Source organism: Salvelinus sp. IW2-2015, linkage group LG23, assembly GCF_002910315.2.
Source record: "Salvelinus sp. IW2-2015 linkage group LG23, ASM291031v2, whole genome shotgun sequence".
NCBI classification, from domain to species: Eukaryota; Metazoa; Chordata; class Actinopteri; order Salmoniformes; family Salmonidae; genus Salvelinus; species Salvelinus sp. IW2-2015.
Window position 1 is genome coordinate 7,308,983 of NC_036863.1, and position 20,746 is coordinate 7,329,728.

At 42.3% G+C, this 20,746-nt stretch overlaps 1 protein-coding gene across 14 annotated transcripts in view; it reads left to right on the forward strand.

Annotated features, from left to right (window-relative positions):
- The window catches only part of LOC111950591 (disks large homolog 2-like), a 287,220-nt gene that overhangs the window by 53,700 nt on the left and 212,774 nt on the right, over nt 1–20,746 (forward strand). The window contains exon 1 of one of the 14 annotated variants that reach the window (XM_023968293.2): nt 9,398–9,580. The exons of the other annotated variants lie outside the window; for them this stretch is intronic. Within the exon in view, the coding sequence (XP_023824061.1) occupies nt 9,572–9,580 (9 nt within the window). The 5' untranslated portion in view covers nt 9,398–9,571. Of the gene's footprint in view, nt 1–9,397; nt 9,581–20,746 lie in introns of those variants that run through there. 14 annotated transcript variants of the gene reach the window in all.

The window sequence follows — 20,746 nt, forward strand, 5'->3', positions numbered from 1 at the left end:
ATGCATATTATTATTAGTATTGGATAGAAAACACTCTGAAGTTTCTAAAACTGTTTGAATTATGTCTGTGAGTATAACAGAACTCATATGGCAGGCAAAAACCTGAGAAGTTCCACTTCCTGTTTGGATTTTTTCTGAGGCTGGTATATTTTCAACCAAGCTCCCATTGAAATTACAGCGAGATATGGATGAGTTTTCACTTCCTACTTCCACAGTACCCTGTGGACACCCCTCTCTGCCTACCACATACACAATTCATGTCTCAAGGCTTAAAAATCGTTCTTTAACCCATCTCCTCCCCTTCATCTACACTGATTGAAGTGTATTTAAGAAGTGACATCAATAAGGGATCATAGATTTGACCTGGATTCACACAGGTCCCGTGTGGCTCAGTTGGTAGAGCATGGCGCTTGCAACGCCAGGGTTGTGGGTTCATTCCCCATGGGGGGACCAGGATGAATATGTATGAACTTTCCAATTTGTAAGTCGCTCTGGATAAGAGTGTCAGCTAAATGACTTAAATGTAATGTAAATGTAAATGTCAAAGAGCAGGTGTTCTTAATGTTTTGTACATTTAGTGTATGTTCTTTTTAATTCTGTCATGCTACGCTACTGGCCTCTTGTTGTTAAAGTGAATATTCTCAACATTGTTTGATGGCTGGTGCGCTGGCAATGTCAGTGTGATCCAGGATCTATTCACCTATCATCTCTCAGGTCAACAGCATAGGTTAAACACATGTTTAAAAAATGGCCAGTTAACAGCAATGTTTCGGAGACCCAGAGGGTTCAACATCAGCGGCTTCCCCACTGCAGGGCCAGAGGGGTCTTTATGAGGGAGACAACACCGAATGTTGACTTAAACTGTTGATGGCTTTCTAGGCAGTACCAAGAGGCAGCATTATGGACAGGCTTTGAAGCCCCAGGTGTGGGAAAACACACAGACTTGTTTACTAGGCTCAAGGCACAGAGCTTTTATCACCGGCTGGAGAGCTATACACTGGGGCTATGGGAAAACAGTTTTTAGTTGCTACTCTGGACATCTAGCCTTTTGCCGGTGTGAGCAGCGCACGAGCCACTTTATCAAGTCTTCTCAGATGTGACACACTTTGAATTCTTGTAAATAGAATTAGAGAATATTTTTTTCCCATAGTCAATTATGGTAGTTTCTTATTGCAATATGAAATTCCTAATATATTTAATAGAAATCGGATAGAAAAGAAAAATAGAAAATGGAGCCCTGAACTAGAGAAATAGAAAAACAACACAGAACAGAGAGAGGTGGCCGGAGGAGTGAAGGTGTGTACTGTAGCATGAKAAATCTGTCAAGGCTTAGTCATGTTGTATGGGTCCTGAACAGATGATTGTTTGGATACAGAGCTTGCTAGAGATAGGGGAGCTTAGCTAACGATTGCTTCCTGTTTCTCAAGCCCCTCCTCTCCCTCTTTCTGTCTTTCTCGCTCTTCATGCACCATTCTGCACCTTTCCTCACCCCCATCTCTCCCTTCCTATGTATGTAAGGCAGTGACACTAGCAGTAAATGCCACCTCTCGCCCACACAGCCAACCCCAGTACCTTCACAGAGTCAATCACTCTGGTGAGACACACTCTGCCCATAGCTTTGGAAGTTCACAAGCATGATACAGAGAGTCTCCGATTATAGACCCTATCTAATCAATTTCCATGTATTTTTATCAGGGCATTCAGACCTAACCAGCTTTCCATGATTCATTAAAACATACTGCTCATTGGGAAAGTGTGTTAGAATTATTTGATGAACATAGTCAAGGCGACTCATTGCATTGCAATGTGCGTTTAATTGTATTTAAWCTAAACAATATATATTTCATAATCATGTTGTGAATTTAAATTACAAATAACCCAATAGCCTTGTCATAAAGCATTAGTACAAATGAATAGAAATCTTACAAGCCACAGGAGTGATCTGAGCAAAGGTGCAAATCAGCTACTGTACAATTTGTTAAAATTCAGAAGCTCTAGTTCCATAGTCTGGACAACAAGAAGCTCAGCAAAGTACATGAGATTATCGCTGCACAAGGGCGGGGGATATGGTCTAAGAGCTTGAGACCAGAATAAAGTGATTATATCATCTAACTATAGAAACGTAGGTAACAGCAGCTTGAGATGTACCATGTCACTGTTTGGAGTTGCACTGCTTATTTTACCTTTTGGACAGACTCTTTTTTTTTTGAGATTCAAAGTTACTATCTGGAATGAATTCCGCACAGTGCTTTATAGACACGCAGACCTTTTTCATATAGGTATGTTACAGCTGGGCTGGAACAAAAGCCTGCACACTTCGGCCCTTATTATTGTCCATCCCTGATCTCAAATGTATTCTACTTCAGACGTTGTCTCCATGTCATGAAAAGGCCATGGTCAAGGTCAAACACTAAAGTAGACTAAATAAAAACCTGTCTCTCTTATGTCCTGACTCCTGTATGCATGTATCCACTGTATCAGTTACATCCAGAATTCACAATACCTCACCTATACCTATCGATGAGAGGCAGCAAAGGAAGTTAAATCGTTCACCCTACGTAATCTAATCAGGCGAAGCCAGCTTGAGTCCCATCTGCTGAAAAGATTAGCCCTAGTAAACACCCCCTCTGAGCTGTGTGTGTGTGAATAGATAGTCAGTGCATTTGTGAGTGGAGGGCGCTGCTATGTCCACAAAATGAAAGCGGTAATCAAAGTGCTCTTATGTGAGGAACTTCAATCAGAGGACCAATCATTCTACAGGCAGCAGGTAAACACCAGAGTTGAATATGAGAGAGAGACAATAATGATAACTCTGTAATAGGGTTACCACGATACCAGTACAGCGATGCTACAGATGTAGGATCTTAATTTGATCACGCTGTTGTAAGATAACTTTAAAACGTTTAGTGTATTTGAGGTTTTAAAAGGCTTCTGAAACTTGTAATTTCCACATTGTAATTTCAGACTTGATTTTCCCTTACATAAAATGTATCAACCTCTACAAAAATGACCATTAATTATAATCCACATAATAATTCACATTTCCTGTTGCTGCAGGATTATGTTTCTGCTGTAGCAAACTGGCTCAAATTAAGATCCTACATCTGTAGGAAGTAAGGAAGGAAAGGAAACATGAAGCAGACTTCACCCAGAGTCAGTCATATTTGTTTATTTAACAAATCACACACACTATTCTACAAAAGTAGGTTTTAAAGAGTGAAGTCTGCTTCGTGTTTTCCTTTTTACCAAGGAAAATCTGGTATTGTATCATTACAACAACACTACTCTCCTTATCGCACCCGGTGGCTGTTAGTCCTCTCATGTCCAAAGCAGTGTCAATGGGCTCACTTCTGACCAAGTAACATGTGTTTGATTGTTTGAAGTAATCCAATGATTCAAATATTTTCTAACTAGGAGTAGACATAGTTTGCTAATTTGTCTGCATTTGGTTTGTTAGCAAAGCTCTTGGGCCTTATCGCATGTTGATTAAAGTATTTCTGGAGCTGCAATTCCTCTAAAATCATGTAATAATATTTAATATTAATAATGTATGTACAGTGCTGTGAAAAAGTATTTTCCCCCTTTATAATTTTCTCAACTTTTGCATATTTTTGATACGGAATGTTATCAGATATTCAATCAAAACCTAATATTAGATAAAGGAAACCTGAGTGAACAAATAACACAACAATTACATACTTATTTTATTTATTTCATAAACAAATAACCCCAAAAAGTATTCTTATTTTATTTATTTAATTAACAAAGTTATGCAACACCCAACGCCCCTGTGGGAAAAAGTAATTGTCCCCTTATGCCCTATAATTATTGATCAACTTTCCTAATATTAAGCACATTGCTTATCTTTACAACAGGAGTATAGCCTACCTAGCTGGCATGAAAATAAACCATGGAAAAAGCGTCCTCCATTCGCTATTTAAGTGCAGAGATGACATGTATTTTTTCCAGCTGCCCCTGTTTCGAGACAGGTGCATGATAATGGTCCATTCTAAATCAAAACAAATTTCACACATATATTATTTAGTATATGTAAAGACCAGATTAATTTGAGAATAGTCTGATGGGTGACAATATTAGCCTGTCACTTGTGAATTATGTATTAAATCAAATCAAATTGTATGAGTCACATGCGCTGAATACAACAGGTGTCTGTCTACCTTACAGTGAAATGCTTACTGACGAGCCCCTAACCAACAGCTCAGTTTCCAAAAATACGGATAAGAATAAGAGGATGGCATATTATATTATTCATATTATTATTATTCATATTATTATTAACTATTATATTATGTAAAGGCCATGCATTTTCTTGGTGACTGTCTGGCTAGTTAATATGAATATGTCATAAGAGTTGCAATAGTGAGTACCGGTATTGAAGTCAACATGACCACCACAACACATCAGATTCTTCTCCTGGTTTGATGAGAAAAGTGTTTCATAACTCAAGAGTTATTGGGTCTCCATCATGGACAAGCCAATGTGTGGGCCTCAAAGCAAAAAAAGGTCCGGTGTGTTAGAAATGCCTGGCTGATTTTTGGTCCCAGTCTGTCCCTGGTATCCACTGTGGGCAGCCATTATGCTGCTTATTAGGAAAAACAAATGCTGTTAGTCAGTGTGCTGTGACCACATGTTTGACCTGGCTCCCCAGGGTCTGTGTGTCTATGTTTGTGTTTGACCTTTGACTCGATATTGATTTGTTGCTATTAGGATGTGACCTTCGTTTTGGCCAAAGTGTAATGGCATGTCACCCTGAGACCTGAAGGGGGATGGCTGTGTATCTTCTGCTTAGCTCAACAACTTATTGCAGTGTGGGGGGAGATGAGCTGAATCCCTGTTGGGATGCATTTCACACTCTTATCACTTTCAGCTGCAGTTCCAGAACAATGTGATCTTGAACAATGTGATCTAGAACAATGTGATCTTGGTTAAATATATAAACAGAGTGTTGTATTAACATAAATAGAGTAGTGTTTTATAGTTTACAATAACACGCCTAAACAGTGAAGCAATAAAAAAATTATAATTGATCCATAATGGGCTATTTAAGATTTGTCTCTGCAAAATAAATGTATAAGTCAAACATTGCTGTATGTTTTCAATATCACGTTAGCACACTGAGCTAAAGTCTAGGCCTTAGCTCTTGGCACAAACAGGGAGGTTCAAGGTTATTCATCATAGTCTCATGGTACCAGACCACAACAGAAAGGCTTGACGTCTGGTATGGTTTGTGGTTCCAAAGGGAAAGCACTTCAGGATCGAGCAGTCCAATAACTAAGGCCAGAATTCATTCAAAGCGTGTTCTAGACATAGATATAGAACCACTATATATTATTTATGGTTCTAGCGCTACACACTGAAATACTGACAATGCACCTTTTTAAGTAGTGGTTTCCAACCTTTTTCTGTTACTGTACCACCAACTGCATTTTACTGTGCCCAGAGTACCCCTGAAGTACCCCCTCGTGCATTTTACCAGTCAGCCTATGGTCTCATGAGTCTTCTCAAGTACCCCTGTATCCTAGTACCTCTRGGTGGGAACCACTGTTTTAAAAGGAATTTCCCCGGTGTTCGTAGAGATCGCATTCATTCAAGACAAGAGCAATGCGTTTGTCGGTCAATCCGCTTTGGATTGAGGTTTGAAACAGTATTTTCCTGTTGATTTCATTGTTCTCAACTTGTCACTGTGCAATGTTAGCTACACTAGAACTTACAGCATATCCAGGCTAAATGTGCTTTCTACAGTAGCTTGCTAGCGTTGTCTTTGAGGTGCATTCGTGCTAAACTCTAGCCAGCTTGCTAGCTAGTGTATACTCACTTATAAACTCACTTGTCACTCTCAGCAGCCTATAGATAGACAGYTGTTGAAAAAGCAAACTGTACAAAATATCAAGGAAATATAATTTGTTGTAGTATGTCTAGCTAGCTTTGTTTTAAGGACTGTTTTTAGATCAAAACTTTGCCCTTTCTTTCATGAAATCTCTGCCTCCAAACATTCATTGTGAATCACATAAACTGACCTGCTCAACTGGAATGTAATTGAAGAGCCACATTTTAAAAGACACACACACACGGATGTGCACACACGCACATAACCACACACAGACAGACACACATACCCACACACAGACAGACACACATACCCACACACAGACAGACACACATACCCACACACAGACAGACCGCACATAAACCCACACACAGACAGACGCACATACCCACACACAGACAGACACACACCCACACATAGACAGACACACAAACTACAGACACAGACAGACACCACAATCCCACACACAGACAGACACACACCCACACATAGACAGACACACACCCACACATAGACAGAGGCACACCCACACACAGACAGACACACACCCACACACACATACTGAAATACTTGGTCACACTTCACAGTAGATTATCCTATACCATTGTAAAAACATGAGTTATTATAACCCTGTTCAGAACTACTATAGGTACACATTGTTACATAGTTCCTTTCTTTCATCCATTCATCCGTTCATCCGTTCGCTCATTCAGTCAGTCAGTCAGTCAGTCAGTCAGTCAGTCAGTCAGTCAGTCAGTCAAAAGTCAGAAACAGCTGGGGAACCTTATTCTTTCCACTTAGCTGCTGCTCCGTCTCAACTGTGCATCAGCATCACCACCACGACTCTTTCCTCCGCTCTCGTCTCCTTCCACTCTGTCGCTCAGTTGTCGGCTGGAAAGCAGAGGAGGAGAGGAGATGAGAGGAGAGGGAGAAGGTTCTCAGGTTGGAGGGGGCCAAGCCTGTGGCTCGCTTTCCAGCAGAACTCGTGCGTTTGTACGGCAGATGACGTGTGCTGGACTTTAAGATTGCATTAGGATCATGAATGCCTTCAGCATTGTGGAGGAGGACTCCAGTTTCTCAGAGGGGCCCCACTTCCAGTAGTGGCTATCTGTGTGCCGTCTCTCCCGTGGCAGCTCACTCCTCTTCTCCCCCACCCCCTCTTTTCTTCCTTTCCATCTCACACATTTCGTGGTGGTGATGCATAGGTTGAGCTTTTCTGCCCGCAATGGATTGTCTTTGCATTGTCACAACTAAGGTAAGAACAGCAGTGAGAGCGACAGAATGAGAGAGGGAGAGAAAACGAGAGAGGGATGCAGCGAGAACGGGAGGGAAGAAGCTATGTCTGTGTGTGTGTGCTCCAGCATTGGTTTCTCTGCATATTTCACACTGTCTGCTCAACGAGTGTGTTTGTGTGTGTGTGTGTGTGTGTGTGTGTGTGTGCGCTCATGCGCAGCAGTCTTGAATGGTTAACAGGCTTAAAGCCCACTGGGGAGGGACAGCTCCTCTATTGAGATGTCACTCTTCTAGAACTAGATGGAAACTTCAGGCAGCCCTCCGCTGCTCCAATCAGAGTGCTAATGAGCCTCTTTGAAAGCTGTGAGGTCCGGAAGATCCTTATTGATCAGGAGCTAAACAATAGTGTAGAGCAGAGCTGGGCTGCATCTGGATTCATTTCAGGGGAAGCCTCTCTATCCCAGCTGTCCACAATTAGTACAAGATCACTTTGGTTATTTAGAGCATGCACATCCTCTTTCTTTCTGGTTTGTTGTAATAAACCAGACTGATCAAATAATCGGTCTGACAAATGAGAACTTTTTTTACTTCTGTGTTAATGGTTTTTGTCTTTTGATAATTTTGTCTTGGCAGAAGTTGTGTGAAAGTGATAGTCAAGGTTTGTTGTTGGGCAGAAAGGAATACTAGTCCAGGGTTGGTGTAGGCTAATGTTTCCCCTAGACAAATGGTTAAGGTTATGATTGGGAGATCCCAGATCTGATATCCTAGATCAGTACCAAGGCAAACAGTAATCCCGGAGCACCTGCTTTACAGTTGTTCTCATAAAATGTTAAGTTTGACTGAATTGTAATGACTAATCATTGAATACAAGGAAGTCTCAAAAGAAGTACTCTCTCCCATAATAACCACTCTTTCACTGCTTTTCCCTCCTTCTCCGATGACAAGTAACATCAAGGTCCTGTTCATTCGATACCAAAAGGAAGAAAACAGACTGAAACAGGGAGGGACTACCTCGGCTTGTCCAATAAAACATGTTATTTTTTCCCCATTGCAAAGTGTTTTAAAATGTTTTATTTTGTGTGCCCTAATGAACATGACCCAGCAGCTCCAGGATGATGATAATGTTAATTCCCTTTCTGAAAGCCTAGTGAAATATTTATGTTTGTTTCCATGCCATGTTAAATTCATGATGAAGAACACTGTACTGCACTGTGGCGTACACTGCCTTCAGCATGTAGGTGTCAGAAGGGTTTTCATTACAATGTACTCATTCACTCAAAACCATTACTGTGATCAGTTTACCGTGTTTGGCAAAGCAAAAATAATGTAATTCCTCCTGTGCGTCCGAAAGAGTGACTTCAAAATTGGATGTCTATCCATGTCCTGAGGTTATTATTATTATTCAAATAAAAAATATGTACAAAAATGTTCCCTATCTCAAACCTTAACCCCCACCCGTAACCTTCTAAATTTGACGTTTGGAGCAACATCGTAATTTAATGTTTGGAGAAACATGGATAAACGTCTAATTCTGCGGTGAGGCTGTGAGAACTTGTTGCGAATATGAAATGAGAGAGAGAGAGGCTTGTTAGCTTTCTTGACAGTCTCGCTCTAGATACTGAAGTATTGAGTCTGAGGAGTTGACATTTGAATTATATTCAGGCTGCTGTGCTAGAAATAGCATATGTATCATGCATGATAGAACAGTGATTMTGGTGCAAAGTGATTGTCACAGGAAAGTATGCACACAATTGAAAATTATTATAATAATTGCGTAGTTTAGTTTAATATACTACATATTTCAATTGAAATTCCTTATTTATCACACAATGTGTAGTTGTGCATACTGTACATCAATGAAAATGCCTACAAATACGCAAAACAACCAATTCCAATAGAAATTGAGCCATACAATACAGCCCCAGTGTTTTTTCTGTCGTCATTGACCAGCTTGACTGCAATCTTTTACAAAACTAACCTTCTGGAAAAAATAACTATGTTTGCAGTGTGAAACTTATACATTTAAGTGTACACCGTCTTTCTTGCTACATGGGAAGATTTCTGAATTATTTTGTGAGCCCACTTCCTGGTCTTGAGTTGTGCTCTTACTGTACATCCACAGCATTTCATTGAAATATACAAGTGTAATATTTGTAGCTCACTGTGCAGCCTGGCATGGCGTCAGACAGTGGACTCTGTGACTGGGAAACAGAGAGTCTGATATTTTTCTTGGGTCTGAGACAGTGAGGCCTGGGGAACCGCTGGGAGTCCCAGATCGAAACAACAGAAGCCCCCTCCCCCCCATCTCAACCATTAGACTCCAAGCCCCATATTTCTACTCTCTGTTTTGCTAGCTAGCGCTATTTCCTGAATCTCTTATTCTCTATTCCTGTTTTGTCACGCTGACTCCTTAAAAAGAAAATGACGGAACGTTTTGTTACGGAACACCTAATTCCCTAATGGTGTTAGCTTGCTGTGCTGCTTGTGATCATGGCAGAGGTGGGTTGGCATTTGGTTTATTTCATTCTTTGTGTGTGAAGACGAGTGCGAGGGACTGCTGATTTTTGAATCTGATAACTGATTGTGTGGGGAGTCAGTTCAACTCTCCTCGCAGTGCAATGAGATTCCCTAACTATTGAAAATGTTATCCATTTGGCTTTTTCCATTGTTATCCGACTTGTCGTGTGAGAACCGATTTGCATGACAATCACAGATTTGTTTACAATGGCCGCAAACTTTGGACTGCCATAGCCAAGGGGTATGAAGAAGCTGCTTCAGTTTTGCAACATGAATGGACAGAATACTAATTCAGACAATGTTGGCTTCTCTGTGTTTGGTTATTGAGCTAACCCCAAAGTAATGGTTGCTACTAGCACACAATGGCTAGGGATTCCACATCGGCCACAACACCCTCTCCAGTTTTAAGCATAGCATATGCAGCGTAATGATATGTAATTTTCATTCCACAGGAGTATTATGTAATGATAGTGAGGCACATTGAGGGCATAGCTGTAACAGAGAAATAGTGAGAGGGAGAGGAAGAGAGCCCTCCTACACTATAGTGTTTTGATTGTCCACAAAGTCACTTTTTTTTTTAGATGGACCATCCATTCTCTAGGTGGGGCTGTAAATGCAGAGGACGCCTCTCCATGTGAGGGCTTGGTGGAACGTACAGTAGCATGGGCAACAACGGGTCATGTGTGTAACAGGAGCTCATGTGGTTTTATTATGTTACACTTAAATTTCAATGTTCTATTCTAATTGCTCTAAGGCTGTGGTAGACCAGATTTACAGCGTAACGTATTGTACATGAATGAAGAAGGACTTTTTTGTATGGCAGGTTCTGTTGGCAGTGTAACATTCATTATCAGTAATGCCAAGATCTAAAAGTGAATTTAAATACATACGAGACAGGATGAAGTCCCCAGACTAGCAATTTACACCAGTGCCATTAATGGTCCTGATCGCACGCGCAAACGTAGAGTGATAGCTGGTCGGGCCAATGACGAATCCAGATTCAGCCGGGAATTGCCTAAATTTAGTTTGAGGGATGGATGGAGAGAGACCAATTGGTTCAATAACCTCCTTACACCAACCTGAGCTGTTATGCAAATTACCTAAAATCCTTGAACGTTTCCAATATTCCGGTAGTTTACTAGTCAATTTCGAAAGTTACCGGTAATATTACCTTCCTTTGCAACCCTACACCAAGCTGATCTCAAGATGAAATGATGTCCAGGGCACACGACACCACAGGCACACACTGCCTTTATCCCTGTAGGGCAGGTATTCTCAGTTACAGTCCTCCAGGGATTCAGTGGCTGCTTCTTTTGATCCTGACCTTTTCATCAGTGACTGACTTAGCCCTTGGAAACCTGTTCAGTGGCCGACCAATGGCATCAATGGATAATTGAAGTTCCAGGGTGAGGAGAAATTATGTGTGTTTCCTTTATCTGAGCATCCATGTACAATAAACCCAGGCAGTTCTTTTGAAGCAGTTTTGCTCACTGGGAAACCCTTTCCCCTGTGTCAGTTCTGCATACAACAAAAGAGACTCATCAAACTCTAGGACTAAACGAGAGCTGGATACAGAGGTATTTTAAACGTATCCCCTCTGGCTGAGACAAAGGCGGGTCTAATGATGTGGGGCTACAAAGTGGTGACTTTCCTATTTCAGGAAGTAGTTAAACCCCTTACCTGGAAATGTTGCCTCCAGGCTTAAGCCTAGTGTAAATCTAGGGGAGAGAAAGGTTCAGGTTTGTGTCACAGGCTGACGATGGTGTGTGTAAGGGGATATGTTTGGAAGCAAGGCGAGAGCAGCAACCGCTGGCGACCCTGGATTTGGCTATGTCCGAAGAGATGAGCTTCAGCGAAGGCCTGCAGTGACCCTGTCAGGAGCATTCTCACAGAGCTGAGATTCCACCCAGATCAAATGGGTTGTAGCAATGTCTTAAAATGGTCCAGAAGTTAAGCTGCTGCTTTTAAACCACATTTGTTTTGTGTTGGTGATATTGCTGTACTGTAACTGTAAACCATACATTATTAAACATAATAGTTGAGGGCCACTAAGTTATGCAGGTTATGAGCAACTTTTCTGACATTTCTCTTGCATTTTTTGTTGAGGGATGGCCTTAGACCCCTCAAAATCATCTCTGGACATTAAAGCCAGTTCCACTGCATTTTTTGATTGTTCCCCTTTAGTCAAGAACTGATTTAGACCTGGGACACCAGGTGGGTGCAATTCATTATTAGGTAGAACAGAAAACCAGCAGGCTCCGGACCTTGTAGGGTAAGAGTTGAATAACCCTGGAGAAAAAATGTGTCAGGTCAGTGGGAAAGCTCAAACTACCTAGAGCATTGATATTCCGGGATGTTCTAGGAGGACATGTTCTAGCAGACTGTAAAAAGAAACATTTAGCAAAGCAAATTGCACAGGCTTCGCAGTGTGTTGTTTGTGTGCTTGATCGTAATGATTTAGAGGTACTAGCTGCAGGAGTGTCAAGGTAGACTGTTCTAGCAATTAGCATCTTCAATGGGAACAAATCGAATGGACTTTTGAAAAGTCACAGTAGTTGACGTAGGATGTTTGCCACAGATCTGCTTTTAGAGTCTTGCTTTGAGTTGAAGCAATCTGGTTTTAAAAGCAATGCTGAAACCACATTCACAGTAAACGCTGCATATGTTGGCTCAATCGGAAATKACCTTTAAATGGTGCATTGTCCAAATCTGCGAAGGGATTGAATTCCGGCCTTAGAGTTAATGACAAAACACACCGTGCCGCTGAATGGTTAAAAGCAGAGCTTGGCCGTCCTATCGCCTCTGACCACAGAACATCAGCCATCATTTTCTGTTCATTTACCGGACATTCTACATGTTGGCAGGTGATGTGTGCACGTCCAATGTCCGTTATGGTGTGTCTTTATCCAATACATGTAGCCATGACAGAATGATACCCACCACAACTCCAACCAATTGTGCTGTTGGAACACAATTTGAGTTGTTTCACTTTCCTACTCAAATCTCCAACTTTCCGAGGAGTTCACTTTATGGGACATGAGTGGGTGGGTGGATTGAACCCCACCCCCCTAGACGGCTCACCTTCCCCCCCACACCCCCTTCCCACAGTGTCAGCACTTTGAGGGGCTGCCTACAGAGAGGGATTAGCTCTGCGAGGACCTCCAATTTGATATATCAGGGGATTAAGTCTGTCATGCAGCCAGTGGAGTGAGAAGAATAAAGTATGGAGAGCAATAAAATGCTTTATTAGGGAGAGAGACTGTGGTATCCGTATCCCATTGCCCTTTTGCCTCTGTTCACTTCATGTTCCTCAGTGACTTTTAGAGAAATCACTGTGCTCTGGTGAGTCATTCAGACTGGCACATTCTTTCTCCCATTCTCCCAGTTTCACTCACCCTCTCCTTGCACTCTCAATCATCCAGTTCAATTCTTTATAGAAAATATTTCAAAACAACAACTGAATGCACAGTTGTCTAAAGAGGCAGTTGTCCAGAGGTTGGTCACAAACTCTGGGAGCCTCTCACTTGTGGAAACATTGATTAAACATTTTAGACTCTCGTATCTGACAGTAGGAACTCATATAGTGTTGAGCATAGAAAAGTAGCTTCTTTAGCGTTGTGTACGCTAAATATTGACTTTGGACTCATCTGTAGAGTAGTGCTGCTTACGCTTGATAGCCAAGAGTTTTGAACCTAATCCAAATACTGCAACATATTACATATTGAAATATTGGCAAATAACATACAGGTATCACATTTTGAACCTGGGTTTGGGTTTAGTCCTGTCAAATGATTTGCTGTAACTTCCCCATTAAGTGCCTGAATTGACATGAACTGAGATGGAATTTACCCTGAACTCATACTGTATCTTAATTTCCATAGATATCCTCTGACATGAACAAACCAAAACCAGTCTTCCCATGAAATGGGAAGTGATTAATTGATTAGGTAACACTTTATTAATGCTCATTCATAATAGTTATTATAAACATCTAACCCCTAGGCTACCTGGGGCGGGCTGGTAGCCCAGTGGTTAGAGCGTTGGACTAGTAAGGTTGCAAGATCGAATTAAGATCGAATCCCCGAGCTGACAAGGTAAAAATCTGTCGTACTGCCCCTGTTAGCCCACTGTTCCTAGGCTGTCATTGAAAATAATCTCTCTCTCTCTCTCAAAAATTGCTGGCCCATGTAGGGAAAATTCTTTAACGAATATATTTGTAAACACTGATAAGCTTGTATAAACATTTTGGGCAAAAGCTTAACTGTCCCCCCCAGTTTTATCATTGGAATGTGATACAAAACGAGGCACTGGTGTGCTTTTGGACCATGTGGACGTCTCCGAGCGGTCGTGTAGGCTGTTTGGAGTGTTTATCCGACTGAATAAAAAAAGAAATAATAATAATTATGTCCCCCCCATTTCTCAAACCAAAGTTGCGCCCCTGATAAACATTATAAGCCTTCCATTCCATAAAGATTTACTATATTTTATAAAGTGTTTATAAGCATGTGTAAATACTTTTTCATGAAGGTTACTAAAAAGTGTTACCATTGATTGATATAGGCTTAGGGGAATAGGAAGAGAGATCCTCTGGTAGTTGATTATCCCCATGCAGTTATGTGGGGCATGGGGATAATCCTATGAGTCATAATGCTGGAGGAGGACTCATTCCTAAACCACCTCTCCATACTGTACTTAAGCTCTTCCACTCGAGTGTTGTAGTATGGAATAGTAATGCCTGTATTATATAATAGCAGTATATTATATTTTTAATGCCGACGTGTGTTAAGTATAAGGCAAGCATGCATATGTTGTGTGTGATTAGGAGTGTGACCACTCTCTAAAAAACACATAGACACACATACGCACGCACGCACGCACGCACGCACGCACGCACGCACGCACGCACACAGTAGTAGGTGAGATTCAATGCATGACTCTACCTAGACCACATGGAGCAGATTGTTTGGGTATGCAGAAAAAAACATCCTGCATCTGACCTTTAATACTACCTGTGTGAGTGTGTGTGTATGTGTTGTGTGTGTGTGTTGTGTGCATGTGTTGGCATGCAAGTGTATGTGTGTGTCAGAGTGTATGCACATGTGTATCTGTGTGTGTGAGGGTGACTCATCCGTTCAGTGGGCCTCTGGGAGAAGATATATTTATACTTGCTTTGCTGCTGCTTTGCCAGTTCTTCCTCGGTGCTGCCAGCATGGATCCAGTCACACGTTTGTTTGTGAAGATTAGGATTTTATTACACTCGCTTTTCATCCATTAACACACAATGCACTCTATACTGTATCACACAGGGCAAGCACCACAGATACCCATAGCACTTCATCTCAGACTCAGCACTATTTAAAGTGCCCCATGGTTTAGAGGTTACAGAAGGTCGGTATGGTTCATCGCTCAGTTGCAGACCATTTAGGCTATTTCTAACTATCATACTTTCCCTCCTCCCAAATAGAATGGATCTGTGTCAATGTGTGGATTGCTTGTCATCCCCGTCAGTTTCCTTGCTCACAACATTTTCATTTTTATTTTATGTAACATCATTACCCTAGTGATAGCATTTCACGTCCCCCAATTCCTTATATAGTGCATTAAAATATATGTGGCTATGACCAAAGGGAATAGGGTGCCATTGAAGAGAAGGGAACTGTTCCATACCTATGCTGGAAGGTTAGCCTAATGGTACCCATGCTGGAAGGTTAGCCTAATGGTACCCATGCTGGAAGGTTAGCCTAATGGTACCCATCTGAAGGTTAGCCTAATGGTACTCATGCTGGAAGGTTAGCCTAATGGTACCCATGCTGGAAGGTTAGCCTAATGGTACCCATGCTGGAAGGTTAGCCTAATGGTACCATGCTGGAAGGTTAGCCTAATGGTACCCATGCTGGAAGGTTAGCCTAATGGTACCATGCTGGAGGTTAGCCTAATGGTACCCATGCTGGAAGTTACCTAATGGTACCCATGCCTGGAAGGTTAGCCTAATGGTACCCATGCTGGAAGTTAGCCTAATGGTACCCATGCTGGAAGGTTAGCCTAATGACCATGCTGGAAGGTAGCCTATGGACCCATCTGGAAGGTTAGCCTAATGGTACCCATGCTGGAAGGTTAGCCTAATGGTACCCATGCTGGAAGGTTAGCCTAATGGTACCCATGATGGAAGGTTAGCCTGAACTTTTAGAAAACTTTTCCATTTTAACCCTCCCAGAAGGTGTGTGTTCTGGGATGCAGAGGTAACCGGAAATAGTTTGCTGGGTTTGGCAGAAGATAGAATCTGTCACATTCTTCCTGTCTCCCTCTCTGTCTGACTATAGTAAAGTAAATACATGTGACACATGAGCATTAGCTATTGCTATTTTTGACTGTAGTATTATTAACACATCTTTCTTGTGGTGTTAACACATTGTTGCACATGTACTGTAATGCATCCTAGCAGTCTCATCTCTTGTGGTGTTAACACATTGTTGCACATGTATGTAAATGCATCCTAGCAGTCTCATCTCTTGTGGTGTTAACACATTGTTGCACATGTACTTGTAATGCATCCTAGCAGTCTCATCTCTTGTGGTGTAACACATTGTGCACATGTATTGTAATGCATCCTAGCAGTCTCATCTCTTGTGGTGTTAACACATTGTTGCAACATGTACTGTAATGCATCCTAGCAGTCTCATCTCTTGTGGTGTAACACATTGTTGCACATGTACTGTAATGCATCCTAGCAGTCTCATCTCTGTGGTGTTTAACACATTGTTGACATGTACTGTAATGCATCCTAGCAGTCTCATCTCTTGTGGTGTTAACACTTGTTGCACATGTATGTAATGCATCCTAGCAGTCTCATCTCTTGTGGTGTTAACACATTGTTGCACATGTACTGTAATGCATCCTAGCAGTCTATCTCTTGTGGTGTTAACACATGTTGCACATGTACTGTAATGCATCTAGCAGTCTCATCTCTTTGTGGTGTTAACACATTGTTGCACATGTACTGTAATGCATCCTAGCAGTCTCATCTCTTGTGGTGTTAACACATTGTTGCAACATGTACTGTAATGGCATCCTAGCAGTCTCATCTCTTGTGGTGTTAACACATTGTTGCACATGTACTGTAATGAATCCTAGCAGTCTCATCTCTTGTGGTGTTACACATTGTTGCACATGTTACTGTAATGCATCCTAGCAGTCTCATCTCTGTGGTGTTACAACACATTGTTGCACATGTACTGTAATGCATCCTACAAGTCTCATCTCTTGTCGTGCACCAACCAACCACCCCAAGTTTTCCTCCTCTTCCTTTTCTCGCAACCTCCTCGTTTCTCCCCCACACACTCTCCCCCACTCCTCTGTCCCCCTCTCTCCCGCTCGCCCGCCCGCCCTCACTCTCTCTTTCTCTTTCCACTCATCTCAGTTTGCTTCCTTTGAAAAACGAAGGGAGATCTGTCTCGTCCGTTGCACTGTAAAGCAGCTAACTGCCGAACAGCGAGTTACCACGGTAACAGGGAGTCTGGCACCAAAAATATATTCTATAAAGCATCTTTGATACCTCCCACTGCATTCTGCCTCATGCCTGCTCACATACCACCACTTTCTACACTCAGAGGCAGGATGCATACGAATGAAGAGCATCAAGCATTTACATGCCACATCCGGCCTGGAACCCAAATCGCCACATAATTGGCCCTCCACTGCTCAAAAKATGGATATAATATATTATATATTATATTGGGGGAGAGACAGAACTTGCTCAGTCTCCAAACTTGGGGATATGATATTAACTTCATAGACAATGTGTTAAGTTGCTTGGTCTTGCTATCAGGATTTTTTTTTTTTTAAATCTTACAATCTGTTATTTGACGCAGAGCAGCTGTTTATCTATTACCAGTGTCCCTTACAGTTTTGAATCAGTAGTTGTGAAAGCTAGAGTGAGAGCTTGGTTTGTGCCCCCTAGTGGACCCCAAGCCCACCTACAGCCATCACATCGCCAGCCTTATGCTCCTTGTGCACTGCAATGCTTTTTGTCCCTGTGGTATGTTTCCAGAACCACCTGCTGTTAATGCTAAAAAGTAAAGTGTTTCCAATCTGACAGAAAGGAACCTGTAGTGGAGTAGTAAGGTTTTACTCCACCTCATCACTATAAAGCTACTAAGATGTTTCTGCTGCTGAGTTTGGAGCTGGAGATAGGTCCGCTTTTCCTCCACCACATCTCTCTCCCACCCCCGCCACGCCCTCTTCCTTTCTCTGCGTCTAATTTAGGTTTTGATTAATCTTGCATAAGGTGATCACACTCCGTCACAACAAGCAGAACTCATCTTCCTCTTCCTTCTCTCTCTTTCCCTCTTTTTCCTTCCTTCTTTCTTCCTTAGCATTTCACGTCCCCCAATTCCTTATATAGTGCATTAACATATTGTGGCTAGATCCAACAGGGAATAGGGTGGGCCATTGAAGAGAAGGGAACTGTTCCTACCTAGGCTGAAGGTTAAGCCTAATGTACCCATGGCTGGAGGTTAGCCTAATGTACCCAGCTTGGAAGGTTAGCCGGGAAATGTGTACCTCATGCGGAAGGTTAGCCTAATGGACGTGCATGGGGAAGTTAGCCGAAGGTCCATGCTGGAAGTTAGCGCTAATGGGTATCCAGGGCTGAGGTTAGCCTAATTTGGTACTCATGCTGAAGTTAGCCTAATGCCTACCCATGCTGGAAGGGTTAGCCTAATGGTACCCATGCTGAAGGTCTAGCTAATGTACCCATGCTGGAAGGTTAGCCTAATGGTTACCCATTGCCTGAAGTTAGGTTATTTACGTCCATGCTGGAAGGTTAGACCTAATGTCCCCATGCTGGAAGTTAGGCCTACCCAATGTGTACCCATGCTGGAAGGTTAGCCTAATGGTTACCCATGCTGGAAGGTTAGTTTCCTTAAGTTTCTGGCTAATGGTACCCATGTATGGGAGAGGTTAGCCTGAACTTTTAGAAACTTTCCATTTAAGCCCTCGCCAGGGATTAGGTGTGTGTTCTGGATGCAGAGGTAACCGGAAATAGTTTGCTGGGTTGGCAGAAGAGGAATCTGTCACATTCTTCCTGTCTCCCTCTCTGTCTGACTATAGTAAAAGTAAATACATGTGACAGCATGAGCTTAGTCTATTGCTATTTTTGACTAATAGTATTATTAACACATTCTTCTGGTGGTGTTAAACATTGTTGCACATGTTACTGTATTCTATCTTTTTGGTGTTAAACACATTGTGACAAGTCACTGTAATGGCATCTAGCAGTCTCATCTCTTGTGGTTTAACACCATTGTGGCACATGTACTTAATGCATCCTAGCAGTCTCATCTCTTGTGGTGTTAACACATTGTTGCACAGTGTACTGTCATGCATCTGCAGTCTCATCTCTTGTGGTGTTAAACACATTGTGCACATGTTACTGTAATGCATCTAGCAGTCTCACTCTTGGTTTAACACATTGTTGCACATGTACTGTAATGCATCCGGTAGCAGTCTCATCTCTTGTGGTTGTTAACACATGTTGCACAGTGTACTGAATGCATCCTAGCACGCTCATCTTTGTGGTGTTAACACATTGGTTGCACATGTACTAGTGAATTGCACCTAGCAGTCTCATCTCTTTGTGGTGTTAAACACATGTTGCACATGTACTGTAATGATGCCTCAGCAGTCTCAATCGCTTGTGGTGTACACATCTGTTGCAACATGTGTTACTGTAATGGCAATCCTAGCCAGTTCATCTCTTGTGTTGTTAACACATGGTTTGCACATGTACTGTAATGCATCCTAGCAGGTCTCATCTCTTGTGCGTTGTAACACATTGTGTTGCACATTGTACGTAATGCATCCTAGCAGTCTCATCTCTTTGTGTGCCACACCAACCACCCCAATTTTCCTCCCTCTTCCTATTTCTCGCAACCTCCTCGTTTCTCCCCACACACTCTCCCCACCTCCTCTGTGCCCCCCTTCCCGCTCGCCCGCCCTCACTCTCTCTTTCTCTTTCCACTCATTCTCAGTTTTGCTTCCTATTGCTCTGAAAAACGAAGGGAGATCTGTCTCGTCCGTTGCACTGTAAAGCAGCTAACTGCCGGAACAGCGAGTACAACGGTAAACAGGGAGTCTTGGCACCAAAAATATATGTCATAAAAGCATCTTGCATTACCTCCCACTGCATTCTGCCTCATGCCCTGCTCACAATAACACCACTTCTACACTCAGAGGCAGAATGCCGATACGAATGAAAGAGCATCAAGCATTTACAATGCCACATCCGCCTGGAACCCAAATCGCCACATAATTGGCCTCCACCTGCCTCAAAATATGAATAACGATATTTATATATTATATTGGGGAGACAGAACCTTGGCTCAGTCTCCAAAAATTGGGATGATGGATATTAACGTTCATAGACCATCGTGTATAGCTTGTCTTGCTATCAGGATTTTTTTTTTTTTAAATCTTACAATCTGGTTATTTGACGCAGAGCAGCTGTTTATCTATTACCAGTGTCCCTTACAGTTTTGAATCGTAGTTGTGAAAAGCTAGAGTGAGAGCTTGGTTTTGTGCCCCCAGTGCACCCCAAGCCCACCTACAGCCATCACATCGCGGCCAGCAAGCTCTATTTGCTCCTGATGCACAGTGCCAAGCTTTGTTTTTTCCCTTGTGTATGTTTTCCCAGAACCATCCTGCTGATAATGCTTAAAAAAGTAAAGTGTGTCCAATACTGACCAGAAAGGAAACCGGTAGGAAGGTAGTAGTAAAGGTTACGTTCCACCTCATCACTATAAAGCTACTAAGATGTTTCTGCGTGCTGAGTTTGAGCTAGGAGATAGGTCCGCTTTCCTCCACCCATCTCTCTCCCACCCCCGCCACGCCCGTCTTCTTCTCTTGCGTCTAATTTAGGTTTGATTAATCTTGCATAAGGATCACACTCCGTCACAACAAAGCAGAAACTCATCTCTCCTCTTCCTTCTCTCTCTTCCCTCTTTGTCCTTCCTTCTTTCTTCCTCCATCCTCCTGCCTCCTTCCTTCTCCCATCTACACACCACAACAACAAACACACCAACACACACACACACACACACACACACACACACACACACACACACAACACACACCACACGACACCACACACAC